Source organism: Ammospiza caudacuta, chromosome 21 (assembly GCF_027887145.1).
Source record: "Ammospiza caudacuta isolate bAmmCau1 chromosome 21, bAmmCau1.pri, whole genome shotgun sequence".
NCBI lineage: Eukaryota > Metazoa > Chordata > Aves > Passeriformes > Passerellidae > Ammospiza > Ammospiza caudacuta.
The window spans coordinates 6,311,405-6,335,878 of NC_080613.1; the positions used below are offsets into that span (position 1 = coordinate 6,311,405).

At 50.6% G+C, this 24,474-nt stretch overlaps 1 protein-coding gene across 1 annotated transcript in view; it reads left to right on the plus strand.

The window, feature by feature from the left end:
- Window positions 1-24,474, plus strand: part of MEGF9 (multiple EGF like domains 9) — a 45,347-nt gene that overhangs the window by 11,855 nt on the left and 9,018 nt on the right. Inside the window, exons 2-3 of the mRNA XM_058818508.1 lie at window positions 11,491-11,683; window positions 24,182-24,321. Of these exons, the coding sequence (XP_058674491.1) occupies window positions 11,491-11,683; window positions 24,182-24,321 (333 nt within the window). The remainder of the gene's footprint in view (window positions 1-11,490; window positions 11,684-24,181; window positions 24,322-24,474) is intronic.

A 24,474-nucleotide genomic window follows, 5' to 3' on the forward strand; every position in this document is an offset into this window, starting at 1 on the left:
CACTGCTCCTCCTCCTGCAATGCCAAAACAGTCATTATGAAGCCCTCAAAAATGAGGAAATGGTCAAGATAGAAATGTCAACAAACCTCTCCTAGCTGACCCATTGGCTGCAGAGGAAGCTCTGTGGTTTGGAGCATTTCTTTGGCTCAAAGATCAGGCTTTGGGATCAGGCTTGGTTTTGCCAGCCCCGGACTGAGTGTACTGCTGTTGCTGAGGGTAATTCCCCTTGGTGATGCTGGAGGGCTCAGCTCTGGCTCTGTAAATCACTGCTTTGCTTTCAGCATCTTGGCTCAGGCTTGGGCTCAGCTCAGTGCCTGAGCTGTGGGTGAGATGGGGAATGCTGCACAGGGCTGCCTTCATCCTTCCCATCACACTTTTAAAGGTTTTGCCTATTTACAGAGGATTTGGGTGTTCTGTGGCACAGGGCTGTTGTCTGTTGTACTTTCCTGAATGACCTGGTATTTATTGTGGAGGTTTCAGAGAATTGGCTTAGGCTTTAAGTTATTGTTTGTTTGTGGTTGCTGAACTTGTGCTGTTTAATGGAAACATTTCCCTTTGGTAGGAGAGCTATTGCTGGAAATAAATACAGGTAATAAATACCTCGTGGCTGAGGCAGGAGCTGGGACAGATGGAGCTGCAATGTCCATCCACAGTGACTCAGGAGAGGGGAAAGAGAAGCTGATATTCAGCCCTGAGTGGAGTCATCCATGTGCTGCAGGGCTTGGGGCTCCAAGCAGAGGTAAGGGGAGGCAGGGGCTGGCAGGTGGGCTCTGCCCCTCTCTCTGTGCAGGGGGGATTTTATGCTCTTTAAATTCATGCCATGGCTGCAGTTGCTGGAAGTTCTGCAGTACAGCTGAGCTGCACCATGCTGGCTGCTCCCCTCTGCAGATGATACTGGATCTGCTGCAGTCCCCTGTTTCCAGTGATAAGTGATGACTTTCTCCATCCAGGTGTCTTTTTCCATGACGTGTCCTGACCCATATCAGTTCCCTCTTTGAAAGCTTGGCTTCTCCTCCATGGATTTGCCAGCAAATTTTGTCTGGCTGCATTGTCTACGACCCAGTTTGGCAGGTGCTGGCTGAGAACAAAGGTGTGAAACAAGTTCTGAATGTGGGAATTTAAGTCACTTGCTCTGAGCTGGAGTTAAAGGCATCACTGTGAAAAGTACAGCAGGGCAAGTGCAAGGCTGCATTATAAAATAAGGGAATAAAATGTAAGGAACAGGAAACTTGTCTTCCCAGCTCAGATGACATTTTCCTTGCTCTGTCCCAGCAGCTCACGTTGTAACTTACAACTCCTTGTCTGGCAGGAGTTGTGGTAACTCCAAACCAGCCCATAGCACTATGTCATCATAACCTTGAAACAGGACCCAAATGGCAAAACCTGCCCCAAACCAGTTGTGATTACTCATGCTCTGTGCTATCCCTTTCCCCCGCTGGGCTTTCTGCTATGGTAATTCCACTTATTAAGCAAGGAGACAAAACACCTTTATTAAACTTGGAACCAAGCTTGGGAGCAGTGAGAGGAGCAGGACTCGCTGGCTGCAGGCTGTCAAAGGGTTTTCTTCTCTTGTCTCCCTTCCTCTGCATGGCCTTTAAAGGGAGGGAGAGAGGAACAAAGATACTTTGCTGTTTGTGATGAATAAAAGTCTGCATTTCAATATGTTTGTTTAGAGTAGAGAAGAATTAGGGATGTGTATTGGGAATGAATCCTGGGATTTGCTGGGTTTTGCTTCATCTCCAAGCTTGAAAATGCAAAGAGCTGAGACAAACTGGGGTCATAGCTCAGGCTCTGGAAAGTTTCTTTTTATTAACACTTTCAGTTAGTGTTTATTAACACTGTGGATAAAAGGTGCCTTTGTTAACGGGTCTGTCCCTTTGCTGCTTGGCTGGAGGAGCTGAATCTTGAAAGGAACTGCCCTGGGCACCTGCTGGAGTCACTGATGAAAGTTTTCATTCCAGATTTTCACCACAGGCTTCAACATAAAATAGCCTGAAACCCTCCAAAGCAAGTTTTCCTTCTCTTTCTTATTAAGAAAAAAGGTTAAAAAAAAGTTGTAAAAATGCCTCTTGCTGTCTGTGTGCCAAGCCATGAACAATGAGCCCCTTCCCTGTGTGGAGAGCATTTCCTCTCACAGCAGTGTGACCCCTCCTTGGTCCATCTTCTGCCTCTTGTGGGTGTCCAGAGTCTCCCTTGGAGTGCATCTCTCAGCCTGGGGAATGATTAGAGCATTTAAAAATAATTCCTGCATGCTCGGAGAGAAACCTGGGCCTGATGCTTGTGCTGTCTGTCCCTGAGGGTGAAAACCATTCCCAGAGCAGGGTGAGGGGCTGTGGCAGCCATCCAGGAGCAGCTCCTGCTTCCAGGAGATGCAGAACACTCCTCTGCTTGGGGAGGATGCACTCCAAGCGTTTTTATACTCAATTATGGGTTGTGCTGTTGCTGTTGGCATCTCCTTGCTTTTGTTTTGTCTTCCCTCCCGATGTAAGAGTGCTGTAAATGAGGGAGAAAGGAAGGATAACTTGTGGCCACATTCATCCCAAGCTGGGCTGAGCTTTGGTAGCTCTGCCCAAGGTCAGAGAGGCAAAGCTGCAGCAACCTCCATGCACCAGCGAGGAGCTGGTTACACCTGGTGTAAAGAAGTGGAGTTATGACTTCACAACAAAAACAGCACTGTGTTTTGCAGTGAGATCAGCCATGTGTGTGTTTGGCACCTTCCTGGGAACCTCCCAAGAGACCCCAGCCCTGCAGCTTGTACATGGTGTACCTGCATGGGGGAGGGAGGCTGTCACTGTCCTCACCCTTCAGCAGCTGATGGCCCTGCAGCAGATGTGTCACCACCTACTCTGGGATTTCTGTGCTCAGCAGAAAATGGCTTTCCAGCAGCCTGGACTTGGCCATTCCCTTTTGTTCTCCCAGGCAGTGTGAGCCATGGCTGGGGATGACAAACCCTGCTCAGCAGCACCCACAGAGCTCCTGGGTTGGGTTTTCTGTGGGTGCTCAGCCCCAGGCTGGCTCTGGAAGGAGGAGCTTGGGAGTCACATCCATTCCTGCCAGAGCTGAAGCTGGCACTGGGAGCATCAGGAGTTGATTGCAGTGACTTGGGAGAGGAGGATCTGTTGTATCTGGAGGGGAGAAGGCTCTGGGAAGCTGCATGCCTTGCAGCAATGGGTTTTGCCTGAATGGTGTCAGGCATATGTGCAGGCAGGAGGCAGTTCCTGCCTCTGGGCAGATCCATCCCTTGCAGGCTGGACAAAAAGGGATCCTGGATCCTGTTCTCCCTGGTCTTGCCCAGAGTAGTCTCTGAGGGCCCTGCTGGGAAGGGTAGGATGTGATCAAGGGGTGTTACCCGAGCTTATCCCCCAGCTCATCTCTGTTTTCTTGCTGGTTATTCACACAGCACAGCTTTACAAACACTTGGAAGGACGGTTCCTGCTCAGGGTTTGGAAGGATGGTTGGGAGGGCACTTGGAAGGACGGTTCCTGCTCAGCCCAAACACAAACACTTGGAAGGATGGTTCCTGCTCAGGGTTTTCTCTGAAGAACCTTAAATCTCCCATAAATTAACGTGTTCATGCATTAGTTGCAGCTCCTGCCTCTGGGCAGATCCATCCCCTGCAGGCTGGACAGAATCCCTGCTCTGCTGCATCCCTGGAGTGTGGGGTGGCTGTGCTGCTGCTCCTGCCCCTGCCTGGATCTGCCAGCAGCAGCAAAACTAAGTTTTGCTTCTCAGCAAACCCAGGTGTTACTCAAACAAAAGGTTTGACCCAGTTCTCCCTGAGAGTCTCTGGGGTAGGATGTGATCTCGGAGTGTTACCCGAGCTCATCTCTGTTTTCTTGCTGGTTATTCACACAGCACAACCTTACAGCCCAAACACGAACACTTGGAAGGATGGTTCCTTGGAAGGACGGTTCCTGCTCGGGGTTTTTTCTCTGAAGAGCCTTAAATCTCCCATAAATTAACGTGTTCATTCATTAGTTGCAGCTCCCCGAAGCACCGAGCAAAGTTTGGGAGTTTAATTACTTTTTGCAGGAATCAGAGCACGCAGAGCCTTCAGCCGATGATTATAGTTCATATTATTCATGCAGCTCCTCATAATCCCCTGCTCTGCTGGGCCATGGTCGATAGAGACTAAAATTGGAATCTGCTCATAAATTCCCAGCCCCATTCCGTGTGAGGTGTCTTGATCATCCAGTGAAAGCATTTTGCTGACAAAACAATTCAGTTTCCTGCGAGGTGCCACGCAAGTGTATCTGTCAGGAGGGGATGAGCTGCCAGGGTTCTGTGTGCTTTGCCAACGTCAGTTTTCACCCTGTTTATCTCTAAACCCGGTGCTGGGCTGGCTGTGTCACACACTGGGTGGTAAAAAGTACAGAGATTTTCAAACAGAAACATGGAATATTTATATGGTTGCAGACGTTTGTGGAAATATTAGCGGGGAAAATTTAATCAACTAAAGTAGAACGCCAACAAAACTATTTTTAAATTAATTAAAAGGCTTGGATTCATTTTTATTTTTTTTTAAACTGTGGAGGTTTTAATCCTCAAGTATGTATTTGGTCTGTTTGAAGTTACTCTAGTTTCTTGTATCATAAACATTTTAGGGCCACATTCCTCTTTGTGCACAGTCTGCTTCGTAAGAGACCCCGGAGGGTTTGTCTGCCTGTGGAAACTTATTGTTCTATAGGAATGAATAATTCCTCAGCTGCAGCTGTGTAATCCCCCCTGCACAGCTTTCCTGCCCTGTTACCTGGATCTTAATGACTCCAGGACCCCTCCTGTTCTCCTGACATCTCCTTGTCCCATCCATGGGAGCTCCTCAGGTGTTGTGCTCCAGCAGAGCTGTGAGCTGGGGATCTCCCAGTGCAGGAGGAACACTGAGTTAATCAAAATCCATATTTTTCTTTTTTTTTTTTCCCTGATGTTTACAGGGTTTTATCCTTTAGTCTCCCAAGACAGCTTTACACCTGTGAGTCTGACTTTTGATGCAGCTTTACTGGGGAACGAGCAGGTTCAAAGCTCTCTGCACAGGTTGCTGACTTGTTTAGCATCAAAAAGGAGGAAAAAGCAACAAAATTGCTCTGTGTGGAGCAGCTTTCAGGAACTGCTCAGAAACCACATGCAGGTGCAGGGGAGGACTAGAAATAAGCAGTCCCAGAGACTGAGCAGCCTCTGCCTTTGGGGAGGGTCTCAGGGTTCTGGTTTGTTCATGGCTGGGGAGGCTGTGGGCTCTGGTGGGGAGTGATCTCCATCCCTTCGGACTGACACAGGGGTTTGGCTGAAGCCCCAAACCTGTCTGCTCCAGGCTGATAAAAATGCTTGTGCAGCTGCTGGTGACCCCAAAGTTGGGACCTTGGCTTTGTGCTGCTTTCCAAGTGATGAGATTTAATCTGATAGAATATTCCTCAACAGATGTGTTTAATCTTCTAATGACATTACAAGTGATGTATATGAATTGAGAAATTGTTGTTTTTTCTCCCTTGTTGACCTGTAAAAGCCTTTTATGGAACAACACAAGTGACTCCAACACTCTTAACAGCATTAATGTGAACAAAGTTCTCTTCACCATCAGCACCTGACTCTGCAGAGCCTGGAGCTTGATGGAGGCTGTGAGTGCCCAGGATGTGGCACTCAGTAACAAAGTGGTGCAGAATAACAGAAGACACTCCTATGTGTATCTAAATTTTTTTGGGGATAGGCAGAGATACTCTTCCTGCCACTAAGGCTTTGCATTGTAGCCTGAAGTGAGAGTAAATTACAGGTGTGAGCACTTGAGTGCACCTTCATGATGCAAGAGTTGACTCTCATTTTGTGCTGAGTGCTGTCTGGATGGGAGTGAGTTCTGGGACTTGGCAGAACTCCTCTCTTTGGGAAGCTCCAATGCACCAGCTCCTCTCTGGGCTGTTCCTGCAGGAGCTCTTAGCCCATGGCAGATGTTCCCCAGCTCCCTGGGGGAGAGCTCAGCCAGGCTGTGCCCTCTCAGATCTGCTGCAGCCGTGGGGAAAGGTTGGAGGCCAAAGCACTGAGATAACAGCTCCTGCACTCAGAGCATCAGTAGAGGTGCATCCAAGTGAGGAGTGATGGAGCTGAACCCAAATTCCAGTCCAGGGCAGACTGGACCACACTGTGGTGCATCAGAGACATGGAAGGGCTGGGCTGGAGCTCAGGGAATTGTTTGACAAGGGCTGGGTAGGATGGGACCTCCCCTTTTGACAGCTGGCTCTTGCCTACTGTCACCATCCCACTGTCCTGACCCTCATCCCGTTGTGGGGAGGTTTGGCACATCAGTGCACTGTGCTGAGGGGATGAAATGCTTTCTCAGGGGGAAGGGAAAGAGCCTGTTGGGAGACCAAGGGAAAGACAGAGCAGTGGTGCAGCACAGCTGTGCCTTTGGCTGTAATGAGGAGAAATTCCCAGTGCGAAGAGCAGTGCCTAACTCTTTAGGGGGATTTGTGTGTTTGGGGGAAGAACTGGAACAGTGCAAACCAGGAGAAAATAGAACTGCCAGGCTGGCTCAGAGCAAAGCTTCACCCACCCAAGAAAGGCCAGAAGATGATGCCAAGAGGACAGGGCATGATCCTGACTGTTCTGGACAGAGTTTCAGAGCCTTTCCCATCAGGATGCTTCCTCCAGATCCCTGTGTTTAACAGCCACCAGTGGACCTGTCCTCTGTGAGCTTTTCCAGCCCTGCTTTGAAGCCACAGGTATTTCTGGCAGCCAGAACATCCCCTGACAATGAGCTCCACAATTTAATTGCAAGGGGAAAGGAAATGACTTTGGATAGATTTTTAAACCTGCTGCCTGATCCCTTTATTCCTGTCTTGTCAGGAGTGGTGCCTGCAGAGGGATTGAGAAGGGGAAATGGGAGAGAAGGTAGGCCTTGAATTTGGAATTGAAGTCTGGGGAAGAGGGAAAACTGCTAAATTAATATAAAAACAAAGCCTTTCCAGGGATGGGATGCTGTTGTGTGCAGTGGTTTAAATCCTTTAGGATATCTGGGGAATATTTGGGGGGTGAGGTTCTTACTGGGCTGTGTTGGCTTCAGAGCTGCAGGTGCCAAACTGGGGCTGCACCTCTGGCTCCCAGAAACCCAACAGTATCTCCAGATTAGAAATTATTTTGATTTTTTTTTCCCTTTCATCTATTCTGGAGAACAGAAAATGTCTGTCTCCTTGGGGATGCCTTTGCAGCAGGACAATAAATAGCATCTGTGGGCCTCCACAGCTTACAGCTGCATGTTCTTATAATCAAAAATGTGCACCTTGGGTTTTCCAGGCTGGCTCCCAAGGAGCAGCTGAGCTCATTCAGGACCTGCTCTGGTTCAGGATGTCCCCAGTTAATGTGGTTTCACAGAGACCTTCGTGCCTTTCACAGTGTTGGCTTCTTTACCCTTTGTAAATATTTCACCTGTTTTCTAAATTATTCATTCATTAAGTGGCTTGGAAAGGAGGAGGAATGGTGCTTATGAAATGTGTGAAAACTTAAAACACTGCAAAGCTGAAAGGATGTGAGGGAAGTAATTTGAGGAAGGATTTTTCCATCAGAATAAGCCCTGGTTAATTACTAGGAGGGGATGGGAGATGAAGGGGTGTGGGGTGTTGATGGATCTGGCACAGGCTGGGGTGTTTGCTGGGGTTTGCAGAGTTGGGGTTTGCACTGGGGTGGGATTTGGAGGCTGAGATCTTTATTAGGGGTGGATAGGGGAGTTTGAGGTGGCCACACTGAGGGGTCACAGGGCACCCTCAGACCTGGGGGTTCTTGGTTGTGGCAGTGCTATTTACATGGTGTAGACCCAATAGAACATAAAACATCTATTCTCCAGCTTATTGCTAACTTATAGCTTTTGCATACTAAAAATGAATTGATTTTAGGTTGGGGCTAACTGAAATTGAATATTAAATCTGTCTTCACACAGCAGCATGCCCCTTGCTTCCCAAATAAGGAACCTTTCCTTCCATTCCACCTTCCTCCAAGTGAAGGTGAAATATTGTATGAATGGAGGGAGAGGTGTTTGGTTTTTTATGCTGCCTCTATTCTTGGACCTCAAAACATCCTTATGCTGTTAATGAATTAAAGCCTGTCAATCCCTTCATGAGCAAAGGTGGTGGGTTTTATCTGTGATAGCCAAGTGCTCTGAGCTGTAGTGTGGTGCTCTGTGGGGAAGGAAGGGAACCTTGGTGGTTTAGCAATGGGGAACAGGCAGAGACGAGCAGGGCTGGGAGGCCCTGGGGGGCAGGGGAACACCCTGAGATGGGGAAACTGAGGCAGAGCAAGGATGAGTCAGGACAGCAAATGAGAGGAGTCAGAGCTTGGACCAGTGCCTCACCCCTGAGAGGTCCTTGCCCTTGGCTCCCTTGCTGGTGGTGTTGTCCCAGCCTCAACACAACCCTCCCACCATGACTGTGCAGTCTGGAGTGGGACATCCTGGGGCTCATCCACCCTCTTCATTCCTTTGCCTTCACAAAAGCTCTCAGTGAGGCATTTTTGAAGGTTATCTTCAAAAGCAAAACACCAGCCTGAGAAAACTGAACAAAGGCTCCTAAAACCCAGGCTCTGGCCAGAAGCCAGGACAGTGTTCCCTGATTTTCCTCTGTAGTGCTCATCCTCTTTGCTGTGTTCCCAGAGCCCAGGGCAGATGTTTGTTATCAGTTCCTGTTCTGGCTCAGGACATTGTCACCTTCTGCCACCTGGCTGCTGTGGGGACAGCAAAGTGTCCTTAAAATCAGCCTCAGATTTCCATGGCCTGCTACATCCTTGTGCAGCCCTTGTCCTGGATGGAGCTCAGATTCCAGTGCTGCTGCCTGAATCTCCTCCCCTGCCCCACCACAGAGCTTTGGGGTGTTTTGGGGCTGCTGCATCCACGTGTGAGCAGGGCTGGATGCATTTGGGGTGGGCAGGAACCATGTGGGATGCTGTTCCCCTACCTGGGACCACCATCCCTTCCCAGAGGTCTCTGGGGTCAGGTGGGGTCTTCAAGGAATTGACCCTTTTGGGGACAACTTCTGGATCTGTTGATTTGTGCCTTAGCACACACCTGGGGTGATTTCACAGCTGCTGTCCCCATCACTAGCAGATGTGAAAGGTGTTTTACCAGTGTTATTTTGGATTATTGCAGCATTTCTCACTCTCCTGGGGCACTGCCATTGCACTGGTGGCTGTGCTGCTGTTGAATTTGGCAGCTCAGGCAGAGCCTGACCTGAATTGGGGCAATTTTGATGGGCAGGGCATTGGATGGAAAGCAATGGGTGCTACAAAGTCAAGTTCAAGTTCAAGGTGCTGCCATCCTGCTGGAGCATAAGTGATGGGGCAGAGCTCCATGGTGCTGATGGGGACCATCCTCAAGCACTGCCCATCCATCCAGCCCTCCATCTGGAGTGTCAGGATGGTGGCTCTGGCTTTGATGGAGCACAGGGGTGGTCTCCACATGGAGCTGCTCATCCTCCTGTGCAGGACCTGCCCTGTCAGTGCCTCCCATGCCATTAGAATGGACACAATGCTCATTTTCTTCCCTTGATCAAGTCTGGCAGGTCCAATGGTGCCACATGTTGAGTTCTGAAAGGGAAGTTTGTTTTGATGCATGTTTGACAAACTCCTGAGCGCTGTTGCTCAAGTTTTTGTGGTTTCTGCTCTGGTGGGAGGGAGAAACCCAAGTGCCCAAATCGATATGGTTCTGCTTGGATAATTGAGCTGGGAATTTAGTTCATTATGTGAAGTGGCTGCTGAAGTGGATAATTGGATCTTGAGGTGTTTGTCCTACCTGATAGTTTGGATTGAAGAAAATTTAGGTGCAATTTCACAGGTGTATAGGGACAACATGGCTTCTGTGGGGATCCTATGGTGCAGTAATAAAGCTAAGTAACTCACAGTTCTTTGTGTGCTGGAAGAACATGGATGACAAGAAAAAGAACTTTAAATCAAGTTTTCTTGGGATGAGGACCTGGCCTCTCCTCTCTCCCTGAAGTGCCCTGAATACTGGCTCTTCTCAGGCAATAACAAACACCAGCAGTTGTGTAAAGCCCCTGATGCTTTATGCACTATTTCTGCAAATAATCCTTGTTTATAATTCAGTCTTGGCAGAAGAAGACTTTAAATTATTAAGGCACTAAATATTTTGCAGTGAAAGAACAGAGATAAAGCTCTTGGCAGAAACAAATTGCCAGGGAGAATTTGTTCTCTTCAGTGCATTTGGGGCTTTAAAGTATTACAAGAAATAACGTGTGGGGGGACTGGGAATTCACCACTTGATCAAAAGATTTGCTTCTCTCCTAAAAAAGCAGCTGTTCAGTGCATGCTTTCCAGCACCCCTAGAAATAATAGTGTCCCCAAAGACAATGTTTGGGTCCCCAGAGCCATCCCCTCTCACCACAGGACTGAGGGTGGTCTGCTTTAATTGCTGGAGGTCCCTGTCCTTCCTCCAGCTCTACCACAGCTTTTGAAGTGCAGTTTTCATGCTCTTGGTGCTCCCCTGAGGGCAGATTTTTGGGGATTCTTCCCTTCTTCAGGAGTGGGAGATGCTGCTGCCAGTTTGTCCTGTCAGAGTTTGTTCTGTGGTACCAGGGCTGTTCCAGTGGTGTGGAGTGGAGGATCTCAGAATTAAAGACTTTGCAACCTGTTGCTGATTTTATCCTGATATTACACACTTATTGCTTGTCAGCTCCTGGAGTCAGAGGGTGGCTAAGTGTGTGTATGTACATAAAGACATAGTTTACAGCTATATATAGATAAATTTTAGATAGCTGTACCCATAATGTTGTAGCTCTTCCTTGGAGAGATTTCAAGCATGAGCTGTGGTGTTTCAAACCCCAGGACGCTCCCAATGTGGTTTTTGTCCATCATCTCAACATTTTAAAGCAAAAATCATCCTTAAAGTGGTGATGGGGGTATGCAGAGGGAGTGGTGATGCCCTGTGGTGGTGTTCGCAGGGGTCTGAGGATGAGGGAAGAGATGAGGATCTGACTCCATGTTTCAGAAGGCTGATTTATTATTTTATGATATATATTATATTAAAACTATACTAAAAGAATAGAAGAAAGGATTTCATCAGAAGGCTGGCTAAGAATAGAAAAGGAATGATAACAAAGGCTTGTGACTGACCGAGACAGTCCGGACAGCTGGGCTGTGATTGGCCATTAATTAGAAACAACCACATGAGACCAATCACAGATGCACCTGTTGCATTCCACAGCAGCAGATAATCATTGTTTACATTTTGTTCCTGAGGCCTCTCAGCTTCTCAGGAGAAAAAACCCTAAGGAAAGGCTTTTTCAGAAAATACCATGGCTACAATGCCCTGGCACAGGGTGCCCAGAGCAGCTGTGGTTGCCGCATCCCTGGAGGTGTCCAAGGCCAGGTTGGACGTGGCTTGGATCAGCCTGGAAGCTGTCCCAGCCCAAAGAAGGAGTTTGGAATGAGATGAGCTTTAAGGCCCCTTCCAGCCCAAGCCATTCTGCAGTTCTGTGGTTCCATGCCTCTGTTTCTCTTTCCTTGCAGGAGATCTGTGCAACTGCAGCTCGGTGGGCAGCGCCGGATGCAACCTGACCACGGGGCAGTGCCACTGCCTGCCTGGGTACACGGGGCCACGCTGCCACAGCTGTGCCCACGGCTTCTTCCCCCAGCTGGGAGGCCAGCAGTGCCAGCCCTGCAGCTGCAGCCCTGCTGGAGCCACCAGTGAGCAGTGTGACCAGTGAGTAACCCATGGTTCTGCACACAAGGCATTGGGATTTGGTGTGGTTTGGGTTTTGGGCAGGAGCGGGTCTTGTCGTCTGTGCTGGTGTTTAAAAGGAAGAAAAATAAACAGGAGGGAAGCTGGTCTTATAAAAATTCATGAAGATTGTTCTTCCTCATTCAAGAGCTGAATTATGAAAATATCTGTGGTTGTGGCAAAAGCCCTGGCAGCCCCCAAGGGAGCTGACTTGTGTTTTGGAGTCGCATGGAGGCAGAACCTCTCCCAATGCCTTGTGCATGTCTTAGTGAGACTGCCCTCACTCCTGAGCTGGGAGGGGAGCAGGGGCTGGGGTCTGTGGAGGGGTTTCTTTTCCAAAGGGATGGGTTTTATGCCAGAGGCAGGCACAGCTTTGTGCTCTGCCCTCGCTGAGCACTGGGGTGGAAGCGGCGGCCCGAGAGCAGAGTCAGCTCCTGCCTTGCCTGGTGTTTACAGGCACCAGAGCTGATGCTGGAGCTCTTGTATAATGAATGTGTTCCTCTTCATTTCACCTCACCCAGCCTCACATCTTGCCCTGTGAAAGCTGGCACGCAATGGTTTTCCAAGCAGTGATCTGTCAGCCATCAGAGGCAGTGCCTGAGCTGGGGGATCTCTGTTCTGCAGGATCACACCCAGCAGCAGCCCTGAGCCACTGGCTCTGCACCTTGTGCTCATGGGGACAGCAAGTTGCAAAGTCTCTTCTTGGAGGAGAGCTCAGCAACCACCCTGCAGCAACTTCCAGCCTTCCCAGGCTGCTTTTTTGTCTTCTAGGGCTGGGTCTGGGCTCAGTGTGTGTTGAACACCTGCAGGTCCCTGCCAGGACAGGGGCTGAGTCAGAGTCAGAATGCTCTGCAGGGACATGCTGCCTGTAATTATTTTATACATTATCTTCTCCCAAACGGCCAAACCCTCTGTTGATGTCCTTCCTTTTTGTTTCAGTGTTGCATTTTTCTGCTTGCATAAGCTCTGACAATTCATAACTTAAAAGTAGCTCTCCAGTTGAGGAAAGTGACCTTCTTACTAAAAGAGGTGGTTCTTGAGGGTGGAAAGTATGAAGTTTTGTCACTTTTTTTTTTGCGGCTGTTTTAGTATGGGAAGATGTGCCTGGATGCATCAGGGTTTGCTACAGAATTGAAAGTGTGATTGTGGTCAGATCTATTGGAAAGGTGAATTGGCCAGAAAGGCAGATGGGGCAAATCTTACCCTTGGGAACTGGGAGAGGAGGGGAAATGCTGATGGAGCAACTGGGTTAACTGGGGGGGAGTGTTCTTAGCCCAGCTCTGAGTTGCTGGGCAGTGGGTGAAGCATGGACATGTCTGGTGTCTCCCCATGTCTCACTGCATGGGGGGAGCCACGGAACGCCCTTGGGAGCTTCAGGTGAGATGCTCTGAGTTGTGAAGGAGAATGAGGTGGAGCTGGAGCCATCTGTGTGGAGCCAGAAACAGCAGGGACTCCCCAGCCTCTCCTCAGCACCATTTCCCAGCCTGGAGGGATGGGGGAGATGCTCATTCTCAGCCATTCAGAAGAGACAGCACAGGGCAAGACGTGGAGGCAGATTTGGGGAGGGGGATGTTGCTAACAGAGATCACTCTGTTTCCCTTCCCGCCCCACAGGGGTTTGCTGCAGACAGAGATGACCTCTGGGTGTTTAAAAAGAGAAAAATAGGTCAGTTGTCTGTGTTGCAGGGCTGGGGGCATCAGAAGGGCTGGTGTGGTGATGTGTGTGGGAAAATGGAGTGGGACACAAAGGGCAGCAGGGCAGGTGCTCCCCCTGCTCCTGTAGTGTCAGAGGGGGCACCAGGGCTGGGCACAGCTCCTGCTGCAGCTGGCAGGGCTGGGGGCAGGCACCAGGGATGGGGGGATCTGGCTGATGGGTAGGAGAACCTCCCCTGCATTGCAGGGCAGTGGGTGTGTGAGTGCAGGAAGGGATTTTTGGCTCTGTGCTGGCAGCCCTGGGTGGCTGCTGAGCAGTGCCTGGAGGAGCAGCAGTGTCCCTCAGGCAGTCTCTGCTCAGGGATGAGGCACGCAGGCGTTGCCCAATACCAGCAACCAGCTACTGTTTTGTTGACATGGAAAATCCTGTGAGTTGTACGATTTATTTATTTAATAAAGCACCAGCCCAGCTCGACTTGCACAAGCAAATTCCTGTGTGAGGCTTCAGAGGAGAGCCATGGCTGTTCCACTGGGGCTGTGGGTGGAACAGCAGCAGAGATTTTGGACTCTGACCCTTTCTAAGGGTGGCTGATTGGAGGGGCAGAGTGCCCAAAGGCCGAGCCCTCAGGGCACACAAAGATCCCTCTTAGCTTTCAGTCAGCTCTCCCAGGCTTTTGTAAAAGTGCCTTTTAAATACAGCACCACCATATGATGATTATTTGTATTATTTCTCAGCACGCTCTTGGGCTGGCCAGATGGCAACCCAAGTGCCCTGTTTGTTAACCAGACCTCAAATGCAGACCATCAAACAAAAATTTAAAAAAATCCCTTTCCTGAGGCGCAGAGTTGATTTTGGGAGTGAACATTGACCTGACATGCTGTCGCTATGAATGGGCTCCATGGCTGCTAATCAAAGCTCTGTTTTGGTGGTGGTTTAAATTTGATTATCTAGGAAGATCCACACAGATCCCCCTGTGGGATGGCAGAGCATTTCTATGCTCTGGTTTGGGTGGTTTTTTTTGTTGGATGAAAAGCTGTGTGTGGCTCAGGCTGAGGGGCTGAATGGAGCCCTGGGCTGCTCAGAGAGGGCTGACACATCGTGGGGAGGGGAGGGAATTGTCCCTGCTGTGGTAAACGCCTGGAAACCTCAGAAAAAAATCACATTTCTTTGGGCTGGATGCGGTGCAGATGCTTGCTAAAGATAGCTGTGGCCTGGAAGTGTTCACAGTCCATGGAGGAAGGGTGGGGAGAGAAGCTGAAGTTCCAAGGGCCACGGTCAAGGTCAGAGTGGTGGAGAATGAGCATGGTGACTCATGTGGGTGCACATGAGGGCTGGCAGGGCTGTGTGCCTGCTCTGGGGACAGGGACAAGTGGGGAGGGTGCCTGGCAGTGCCCTCAGCCCATGGGGATGTAGCCCCAGCCAGGAGCTGCATCTGTCACCATCTTTTGGAGCCCTTGAGTTGAGGGCTGTGCTGTGTCCTCTGAGGAAAGCAGAACCTCCCAGCCTGATGGGGAGTGGAGGTGATCAGTGCTGCTGGGGAAGGTCCCCATGGCTGGCCAGACCACATCTCCCTTGTGGAAGTGATCAGTGCTGCTGGGGAAGGTCCCCATGCCCAGGTCACCATGGCCAGCCCACATCTCCCCTGTGAGAGTGATCAGTGCTGCTGGGGAAGGTCCCCATGGCTGGCCAGACCACATCTCCCCTGTGCAATTCTTTTCCCTTTTTTCTTTCATGTGAGCAGCAGTCCTGTGCCTGAGCTCTCATCTCTGGCTCCCTAAGGCTGGGCAGGGAGCCAGGCAGAGGCAGCAGGAGCGGGCTGGGGTTGGTGGTCTCCAGTCCCAGTAACCAGGGCAGCACTGGGGCTCCTCATGGTGTTTCTGGCTCTCTGCACCCTTTGGCACCCCAAGTGCCACCCGTGTCCCCAGCTGAGCCAGCACACAGAGCTGGGATGAGCAGGGAGAGGGAGGGAGGTTTGTGTGAGGAGCCTTTGGTTCTGCAGCCCTCGTGCCCTGGTGTGAGGAGCTGTGCAGGCTCAGCTCTTTAAACACACCCTGAGATAATTCTCCATGCAAACCTGGCTTCTGGCTGTGGGGTGTGAAGGACCAGGACTGCAGCCTGGATGAGGCAGCATCCCCCTCCTGAGGAGCAGGAGATGGCAGATGACTGTGCAGTTTTTGATTTGTTTATTTTTACCTTGCTGGCAGCACTGCCCATCCCCATGTGGCACTGCAGACATGGCCCAGGGCAGCCCAGTGTGACCCAGCTCATCTGCAGGAGGGCTGGCCTGGATTTACCTCCTTTGAGGTGTTTATCCCAACTTTTCCCAGCCCTGCACTGGGGTGTGAGTGGCTCTTCCTTTCCTGAAGCTGTGGGGGCAGCATGTTTAGCCCACGAGCAGCTGGCCCTGCGTGGGTGCTCCTGTGGGTTTGGGATGTGAGTGAGGAGTGGAGCTGTGAAGCAGAGATGCTGCTCAGAGATGCTGCTGCCTGGCAGGAGGGTTCAGCCCTCAATTCCCTGTTTTCCTGGCAAGTTTTGTTTTTTAAACTTGGTTCTAGGGAAGAGAAGTGATGCAGCAGTGCCAGGGAACAAGGGGAGAGCTGTGGCTGCTGGGGTTTTAGGGATCACAGAATATTCTGGGCTGGAAGGGACCCACCAGGATCATCCAGTCCAACTGCTGTCCCTGCACAGACACCTCAACAATCCCACCCTGTGCCTGAATGTTGCAGCTGGAGCTGTGGCAGCCTTGGGGCTGGGACCATTCCCTGGGGAGCCTTTCCAGTGCTCAGCACCCTCTGGGGAGGGACCTTTTCCTGGTATCCATCCTAAACCTCCCCTGACACAGCTTTGCCACATGGTTTACCTAAACCCAGGTTAGCCATCTAAACTGGGTTAGGTTTTCCCAGTTCCCTTAAAAATCTCTAAACTAATCATGCACATATGCTGCCACTGTCCCTAGAGCAAAGAGATGCCTGTTAAACTGGGAACTGTGGATCAGTTTAAGTTGCTCCCTCTGCCTGTGCCTCAGTTTCCCCACAAGCAGAAGGGCAGTGGGAAGCAGAACTCCAGCAGACAGCCTGAAGGTGATGTCTGGTCTCCTTTGGTTGCTGTGGGCTGAGACCCCATGCCCAAGGGTGCAGTGCTCTGCTGCTTTGCTGAGCCAGCAGCTGCAGAGACAGCCCTGTGATCCCAATTCCTGCATGGCTTGTGCTGCAGGCTGGGCATAACTCATGTGAGAAAACTCCTGTCACTCATTTCCAGTGGAAAAAAGGAGAAAAAATGATAACACACATATAAATACTCAAGTATTAATTCAGAGATGCATTACCCCCTCCAGGGGACCTCAGGCTTTGTGTTCACGTTAAAAGGAGTGAAGGCAGAGTGTCCCTGGGCATGGCTGTGCCCTGGAGCAGGGAGGGCAGGGCCATCCCTGTGTGGTGCCATTCTGTGTGGAGAGGCTGATCCTGTGACCCCAGCTCGTGGGGATTTGCAAGAGCCTGGACAAAGTGCTTTGTTGAGGCCTTTGAATAAAGGCTGGGGGTTCTGGGGGACCTTGGAAGCTGGGCAGGGAGAGCCACACACTGGGATTGGGGAGCTGGTGGGATGTGGGGACAGCCTGGTGTGGCACAGTCTGGACACACCTTGGACCTCATGTGAGGCAGGATTTGGTGGGGTTTTTTCAGTGATCAGGAAATGCAGGTCCATTGAAATTCAAGCTTTTTGTGGAGCTTCACCAGCCTGCAGGGCTGCTGGCCATGCCAGACCCTGGGGGTTATTTGGGGGAAGTGATGGAGTTGTTGTTTTGCATAGATAAAAATCTTCATTTTCTGTCTGCACAGTGTCATCACACTTCTGAAATGTCTCTCTTTTGAGTGGGATCTCTTTCCATCCTGCTGCATTTCAGCAATCCAGCAAACCACACCAGGCACTGCTCCCCTTTGGAGATGTGACCTTGGGAGCTGAAACCCTCAAGGACTTGTGCTTTAAAACCCCCCCAAAACCAGACAAACCCCCTTTTTCTCTTTAAAAAGACTGCTGTCCCTTTTATAGATTGGATGAGCACAACTGGTGGCTCATTATCTCCCAGTAATGCCTTGTCAGCATCACTCTGCAGAGAACAGATCTTGTTTTGTAGCGGAAATTATTACATGTGGACGTCAGAAAAGCAGAAGAATACCCTGTTAAAGCCTATTTTTCTGCATGGTTTAATTATCTAAATCTCTCCCCTATCCCAGCCTCTCACATCCTTTATATCTGATTAGCTCTCCTCCTCCTCTCTCCCCCCACAGGAAGGTAAAGGCACCTGAACCAATTTTTATTCAGTTGCAGGCAGGAATGGGAAATGAATGAGTGACTGGACACAGCAGCAGGGAGAGGTGGATTGTTATCATCTCCCCTATGGTAATTATGGCTTCTCAGAAATCCTGTTATTTTGGGGATGTTCCAGCAGGCTTTGCCATTCCTGTGTTGTCTGTTGCAAACTTTGCTGCTCTGGCAAGCACTGACTGCCTCACAAAGAAATATGGGCTCAGCTTTTTAAGTTTTGTGGTTAAATTCTGGTTGAGAGGTGACGCCCAGTGTGTACTTCAGGCAGTGCTTGTACCCTGGGTCTTCTGCTGTCTGAGGTCTGGGGATGGTAGGACCCCTTTGGGCACTGTGGATCTTCAGTGGAGACCACCCCATCTCCCTGGCACCCCCATTGATGTGTCCTTTTGGCTCCCTGCACATGATCCCCAGGGTTACTCTGGGAATCCAGCACCCACCAGCTGAGGCTGAGACTTTGCTGTGAGTGGGGAACTCCTGGAACTGTGCAGGATCCCATCCAGCCTCCCTCTGCAGGGTCAGTGTGGATTTTCCATTGCCTCCCTCCCCTCCTTCAAGGGCACCTCACCTGGAGGGCACAGCCTGGACATTCCTGGCTTTCCATAGCCCTGGTTGGAGATTCCTGGCTTTCCACAGCCCTGCCTGGAGATTCCTGGCTTTGCACAGCCCTGGCTGGACATTCCCAGCTTTCCAGAGCTCAGCCTAGAGATTCCTGGCTTTCCAGAACCCTGCCAGGAGATTCCCAGCTTTCTACAGCCCTGGCTGGAGATTCCTGGCTTTCCAGAGCCTCCTGGCTTTGCACAGCCCTGGTTGGAGATTCTCAGCTTTGCAGAGCTCTGGCTGGAGATTCCCAGCTTTCTACAGCCCTGGCTGGAGATTCCTGGCTTTCCAGAGCCCCCTGGCTTTGCACAGCCCTGGTTGGAGATTCTCAGCTTTGCAGAGCTCTGGCTGGAGATTCCCAGCTTTCCATAGCCCTGCCTGGGGATTCCTGGCTTTCCACAGCCCTGGCTGGAGATTCCTGGTTTTCCACAGCCCTGGCTGAACATTCCCAGCTTTCCAGAGCCCTGCCTGGGGATTCCTGGCTTTCCACAGCCCTAGCTGGAGATTCCTGGCTTTCCAGAGCCCTGGCTGGATTTTCCTGGCTTTCCCTGGCTGCTGGGGGAGCAGGGGCTGCGGAGGCGGCGGTGGCCAGACAAGGTGGCCCTTTGACATTTACAGAGTGGCCTTTCAGAGCTGTGAAGTGTTGAAGTGCCCCTGCTCCTGCCCTACAGAGCAGCTGCCATGCCCCAGCACCGAGTGAGGAATGTGGCACACAATGGGCCAGTGTTGGCCCCCATAAAGCTCTGCTTCTTGTGCCCTCCACAAAGGGGCTCAGAGCTGGTGGCTGCTGCAGGGCTTGGCCCTGGCCCCGCTGGCTCTCCCACAGAGCCACCTCAGCCACCAGCAGCTTTGGGTAGGGGCTTTTTCCTGCTCTCCCCTTCCCCACGTGCTGATATTCAATGACTGAGTGACAGAAAAGTCAGCACGTGGGTTGGGAGGGTGCTTGGTACCCTCAGGATGGGGCCTCAAGCTGCACCAGGTTGGGCATCAGGAAGGATTTCTCATGGAAAAGGTTGTGTAGCATTGCCCAGGGAGGTGTGGAGTCCCCATCCTGAAGGTGTTCAGCAGACTGGACATGGCACTCAGGGCTCTGGGATGATCAAAGGTTGGACTCAGTAATCATGGAGGCCTTTTCCATCTGAATGATTCTGTGATTCTGAGTGTTAACAGCATTGCTTTCCCACCAAAGTGTCTTGGAGCATTTGGCTTTCAAATGTGAACTTTTCCACACTGCCCAGGAAGGTGTAAGAGAGATTCCTGCCCTGGCTGCTGTCAGACACCCCAGAAAATCAGCACTAAAGGAGCCCGGCTCCCTGGAGGAACACTCCATTTTTGGAGCCATCTCTTCTGAATCCTCCTAATCTTGCACAGAATCCTTTTGTCTTATCCCATCAAAGTGTGACAAAGCCTTTTCATGGGGTTTGTTTTAGAGATGCTCATGGTTCAACACGATTTCCCTCGTTCCCACAGTGCCTGCTGTGAGCTGTGGCTGTTCCAGGGACACCCTGTGCCCTGCTGGGACAGCTGAGGGACATTGCTGTCACTGGGGCTTCCCAAAGGGACAGGTGAAGCTGGAGATGGCCAGGAAGGGCTGGTTTAGCCCTCATTTCCCTCTTTTTTAGGGCAGTGTGGCCCTGCCCAGCTCTCCTGGGGCTGCTTGGGGAGATGCTGAGCTGGGCAGGGTGTGCTGTGTGCTCTGGGCTTCAAGGGAAAACAATAAATGCATTTGGATAAACTCTTGTTGTAGGTTTTGCATGGTTTGAGACCCATGGGAGCTCCCTCGTTCTCTGCCTCTGCCCCAAAATCTGACCAATCTCACATGTTTTGAAAATAAAGGCACAAGAGCTTGGTGCTGTGCTGTTCAGACTGGATCTGACATGGCCAGAGAGTCCCTGGGCTCTGACTGGGGCTTTCCTGGTGTCTGGGAATTTATTCAAAATTAATTTCTCCATTCCTTCTCCTTGGGGGGGGGGGGGGAAGAAGAGGAATGATTGGAGCTCGCTAAGGGGTTTCTGTCAGACCATTAACTGTGCACAGCTTGTCTCCCAACAGCCCCTAAGGCCACGGTCCTTCATCCTCCCATCCATCTTGTGCCTGTCATGTCCCTGCTAAAATCAAGATGTTTCTGTGCAGGAGGAGTGGGGACCCCTTGCAGATGTGGCTGCAGGCTGCACATTGTGCTCTGTCTCAGATCACAGACACTTTAATGCTTTTTTTCCCCTTGTGATGAGGCCTTGAGTTCCTGCGCAGCCTGTGCAAAGTGAGGGCAGTGCCCCAGCTCCAAGCCCAGCCCCTCAGTGTCCTTCCCCAGCCACCAGACCTGGCAGGAAATCATCTGCAGGATGCTCTGTGTTCCCTGTTCTCTGTGTTCCCTGTTCCTCAGACACTTCAGGTGGATCAAAACTGCCTGCAGTCCTCTATCAGTGCCCAGGGCAGGGCTGGGTGTCTCTGCTGTGTCCCCTTGACTTCTGTATCTGTAAAGCTGCAGTCCTGTGTAAAATCCCAGCTCAGGGAACATTTGGTTGTCACCAATGGCACAAATCTCTTGGCAAGTGATGGGATCCTATGGCTCTTTCCCCTTGAGAGGAGTGGAAGGGAGCTGGAAATGAGACATAATTTGGGGTATAGGCTGTTCCTGCCCCAATATTTTGTTTACACTGCCCTGCCCCATGGCTGTGGGAATGCTGCTGCCTGGGGTGGCTGTGTCCCAGTCCAGCCCCTGAGGCAGAACAGGGACCCTGAGGGTGCTCAGCTGAACCAGCTCCTGCCTTGGGGGGTCCCAAACCTGCCATGTGGCCCTTGTCCCCAGGGGTCACATCATTCCATGCTGGCTCCAAGCCTTGGATGTGGCTGTCCCTGACCAGCAGTCACTGCCTGCTCCTTTGGCCAGTGCCTCATGTGCTGGTGATGGTTTTAATCAGTAGGAAACATCTGTAAGGTTGATGGATGATGTGATGGTGACACACACCACCTACACGCTCCCCAGAGTGAGTGTATTCATAAAAACCTGCTAGAAACCAATGCTGGCAGGAGACTTTGATTACTGGGAGTCTGGTTTTATCCCAGCAGATATTTGTATCAATTCTTTGTGAGAGCTGAACGTTGGCTGGCCTCACAGGGGTTAATCATCATCTGAAGTGGAGTTGAGTAATTGATGTTGCTGCATCAAAACGTTTCCCTCTTCCCATCCCCCTCGTTCTCCCCACTTCCCCCCAAAAAGAAATTCTTGGCTGATACTCAAAATCCAGTTCAGTTCTCACTGTGCAAGTATTAAACTGTGGGTCTTTTCTTTCAAATTTCTGGATTTTTATGGGCACAATTGGTCTGTTAACAGGATTTTTTTTTTTTTTTTGTGGTTTCAATGCATTTATATCATTGACCTTTGCTTTAAAAAGTGTCTGACAGACTTTGCTGGGCTGGAGCTATAAAAAGGAGTGTTGTAAGGGGGCTTTATTCTGTGGAAGCAATGACCACAGGCAAAGCTTTATATTTGCTGAGTGATTTAATTCTTGCACATGCAGGACTTGGCTCTGTGCCATGTGTAACATGTTGAGAAAAGGTCTGTTCAAGAGGCATTCAAACCAAACTTTCCAAACAGTCTTTTTTTTTTTTTTCTTCTTTTTTAAGCTTTCTTTCCTGTTATTTCTAAGCTAACGAGTAAAATCAAGGGACTGTGCCCCAAAATGCTGAATTGAGCTCCAGCAGGGTCATTGGGGAAATAAAGCTCCTTGAAAGCAATGAAATGGGAGTCTGTGTGGAAGCAGGGAGGAAGAGGAGGGTGTCATTGAGAGAAAGGCTGGGTCAGGGACACGAGGGAGTCAAACAGAGCTCTCTGAACTCCAGGAGGAAGCCAGGGAGGGTGAGGATGATGCAGCTCAAATGCTGCATCCCCAAAAGATGTGTTTTCAGCCTAAACATCAGATTTTCCTCCCCACAGCACTTGCTTTTCCCTGCCTGCCCCTGCCCTCTTACAGGAATAGCAGTAGCAGGCAGGAGCAAATATTAAAAAGCTGCTTTTTGTTTGCGCTCATTTTAAACACTGTGACAACGTTTGGATTAATGTTGGGTCTTGTGAAAAGCTCTTTAAAAGTCAAACATTCTGAGCTGCTTACCAGCCAAACATACTGAGCTGCTTACCAGCATGCCTTTGAATTTTGCATCTGCCTGCTGCACTTCCAGATAATGGCCTGGAGAGCAAGGAAACATCCTATTTATTTCTTCTTCTTGTAATCAGGCCATTAAATATCCTTGAGATTTCAGATTCTGCAGGTATTTAATTGTGTTGCCCCTTGGGCTGAGGTCTGTATTTTGGGGAGTAGTTCCTTATTCCTTTGGCAAACAAACAAACAACAGAAATACTGATTTATGCTGATTTCTGACAGAAGCAATGTCTTGCCCAAAACATCTCAATCTACAGCATTTTAGTTAAAAACAACACATCAGCAGTGCATCAAACATCTATTAGTTTTAATCAGCAGATTTTTCTGGAGGCTTTTAGGAGCAAATTGTGCCTTGCTCAGTCTTTCCAGGAGGAGAGAGGGAACAATGGATGAGCTTTGTGCAGGCACAGTGAGCCCTGAAATGCTGACTTTAAAAGGTGTTTCAAAGGTGTTTGGACAGGAGGTTACACAGGGGAGAGCTCCAAGGGTGATGCAGCATGGAAGGGCTGTCTGTTTGTCTGTCTTTCTGTCTTTCTGTCTGTCTGTCTGTCTGTCTATATCACCCCCTCTGCAGATAAATCCATCACCTGGAGGGGACCAGTGCTGTTTATTTGGGTTGCTGTGGTGGTTCCCTGCAGCAGGCAGGGCTGGGGTTCCTGCAGGTGCCCCCAGGGCTGTTGGGATGTGCAGGGGCACTGGGTGCTCTCTGTCCCTTGGCTTGGCTGTTGCCAGTGTGCCCAGGTGGGATGAGGCACCTCCAGAGTGTTTGTGCCCAGGGCTGGATGGGAAGGAGCATTTATCCATTCCTGGGATTCCTCTGAGGGTTGAGCTAAATGCTGCCAGTGTATGAAGTCTGTTATGAAAGCAAAGCATTGGAAGCTCTCTGTGTGGAGAGAGTAGCACAGAAAGCCAAAGGAATGAGGGTAACCTTTGCTTTTTATAGCTCCTGGTATTTGTTTGCTCATGGCAGCCACCAGCAATGCCCTGTGTGTTCACAGTGCAGAGCTCCACCCTCCCTGCAGTCACACTGTGCCCAAGCAAACAGCTCCTGTCTGGGTCAGCTGCAGTGGAAACCTCTGCTGGGGAGGGGAGAACCCTCTGTTGTCTCTCCCTGGCTTTGCTGGGTGGAATTCAGCTGCAGAGATGGGTCCTTGGAGATGGGGAAGGATAAATGGGATCATGGAGGAGGAGAGGAGGGAGTGCAGGTGGCTGACACCTGCCCAGGCTGGAGCCAAGCAGGACACATGAGCTGCTGCCCCAGCTCCCAGGGGAGCCAGCAGAGCAGCTGGTGAGCAGGGAATTGTCTGCTCACACGAAAATCTGGGAGGTGCTGCTCAGCACTGGTGTGGAGGGGAGAGGATGAGCCAGGTGGGTGCTCTGGGATGGGTCAGGCACAGTGACCATGGCTGTGCCAGTGTCCTGCAGGACCCAGGGCTGGTGCAGGTGGAGCAGGGACTCCAGAGGGGCTGTGGGAGCATCTGATGCAAGGGAATGGCTCTGGGCAACTGGCTTTCTGGAATGAGCAATGATTTCTGGTGCCCAGCTGGAAGTTGCTGTCAGGGCAACTGGCTTGGCAGACACTCGTCCTTTCTGGAAGTCTCCATCACTTTTTGGAAATGGTTGTCCCTGTGTTTCATGTCCTGCTTCCAGCAGAAAGGAATACAGGGAGTCCCAAACCCTGCCTGCAGGTTTGTACCTTGGATGCTGCCAGCACAGCCAGATCTCACTGTTTGTTTTTCCTCTGCAGCTCTGGGAAGTGCCAGTGCAAGGTTGGTGTCACGGGCCTGAAGTGTGACCGGTGCAGTGAGGGCTTCTACAGGTTCAACCAGAGCACGTGTGAGCCCTGCCAGTGCAACAACCTGTCCCACAGCTGTGACAGCTCCACAGGTGATGATGTCCTCTTGTCCTTCGCCTGCCCCCTCTGTCTCTGCTTTTTCTGTTCTCATTCAGCACATTCTGCTCTTGTCCCCTTCATCTACATCTTAGTGCCTTGCACACCCAAAATCTTTACCTTAAACTGAAGTGGAAATGGAGGGTTGG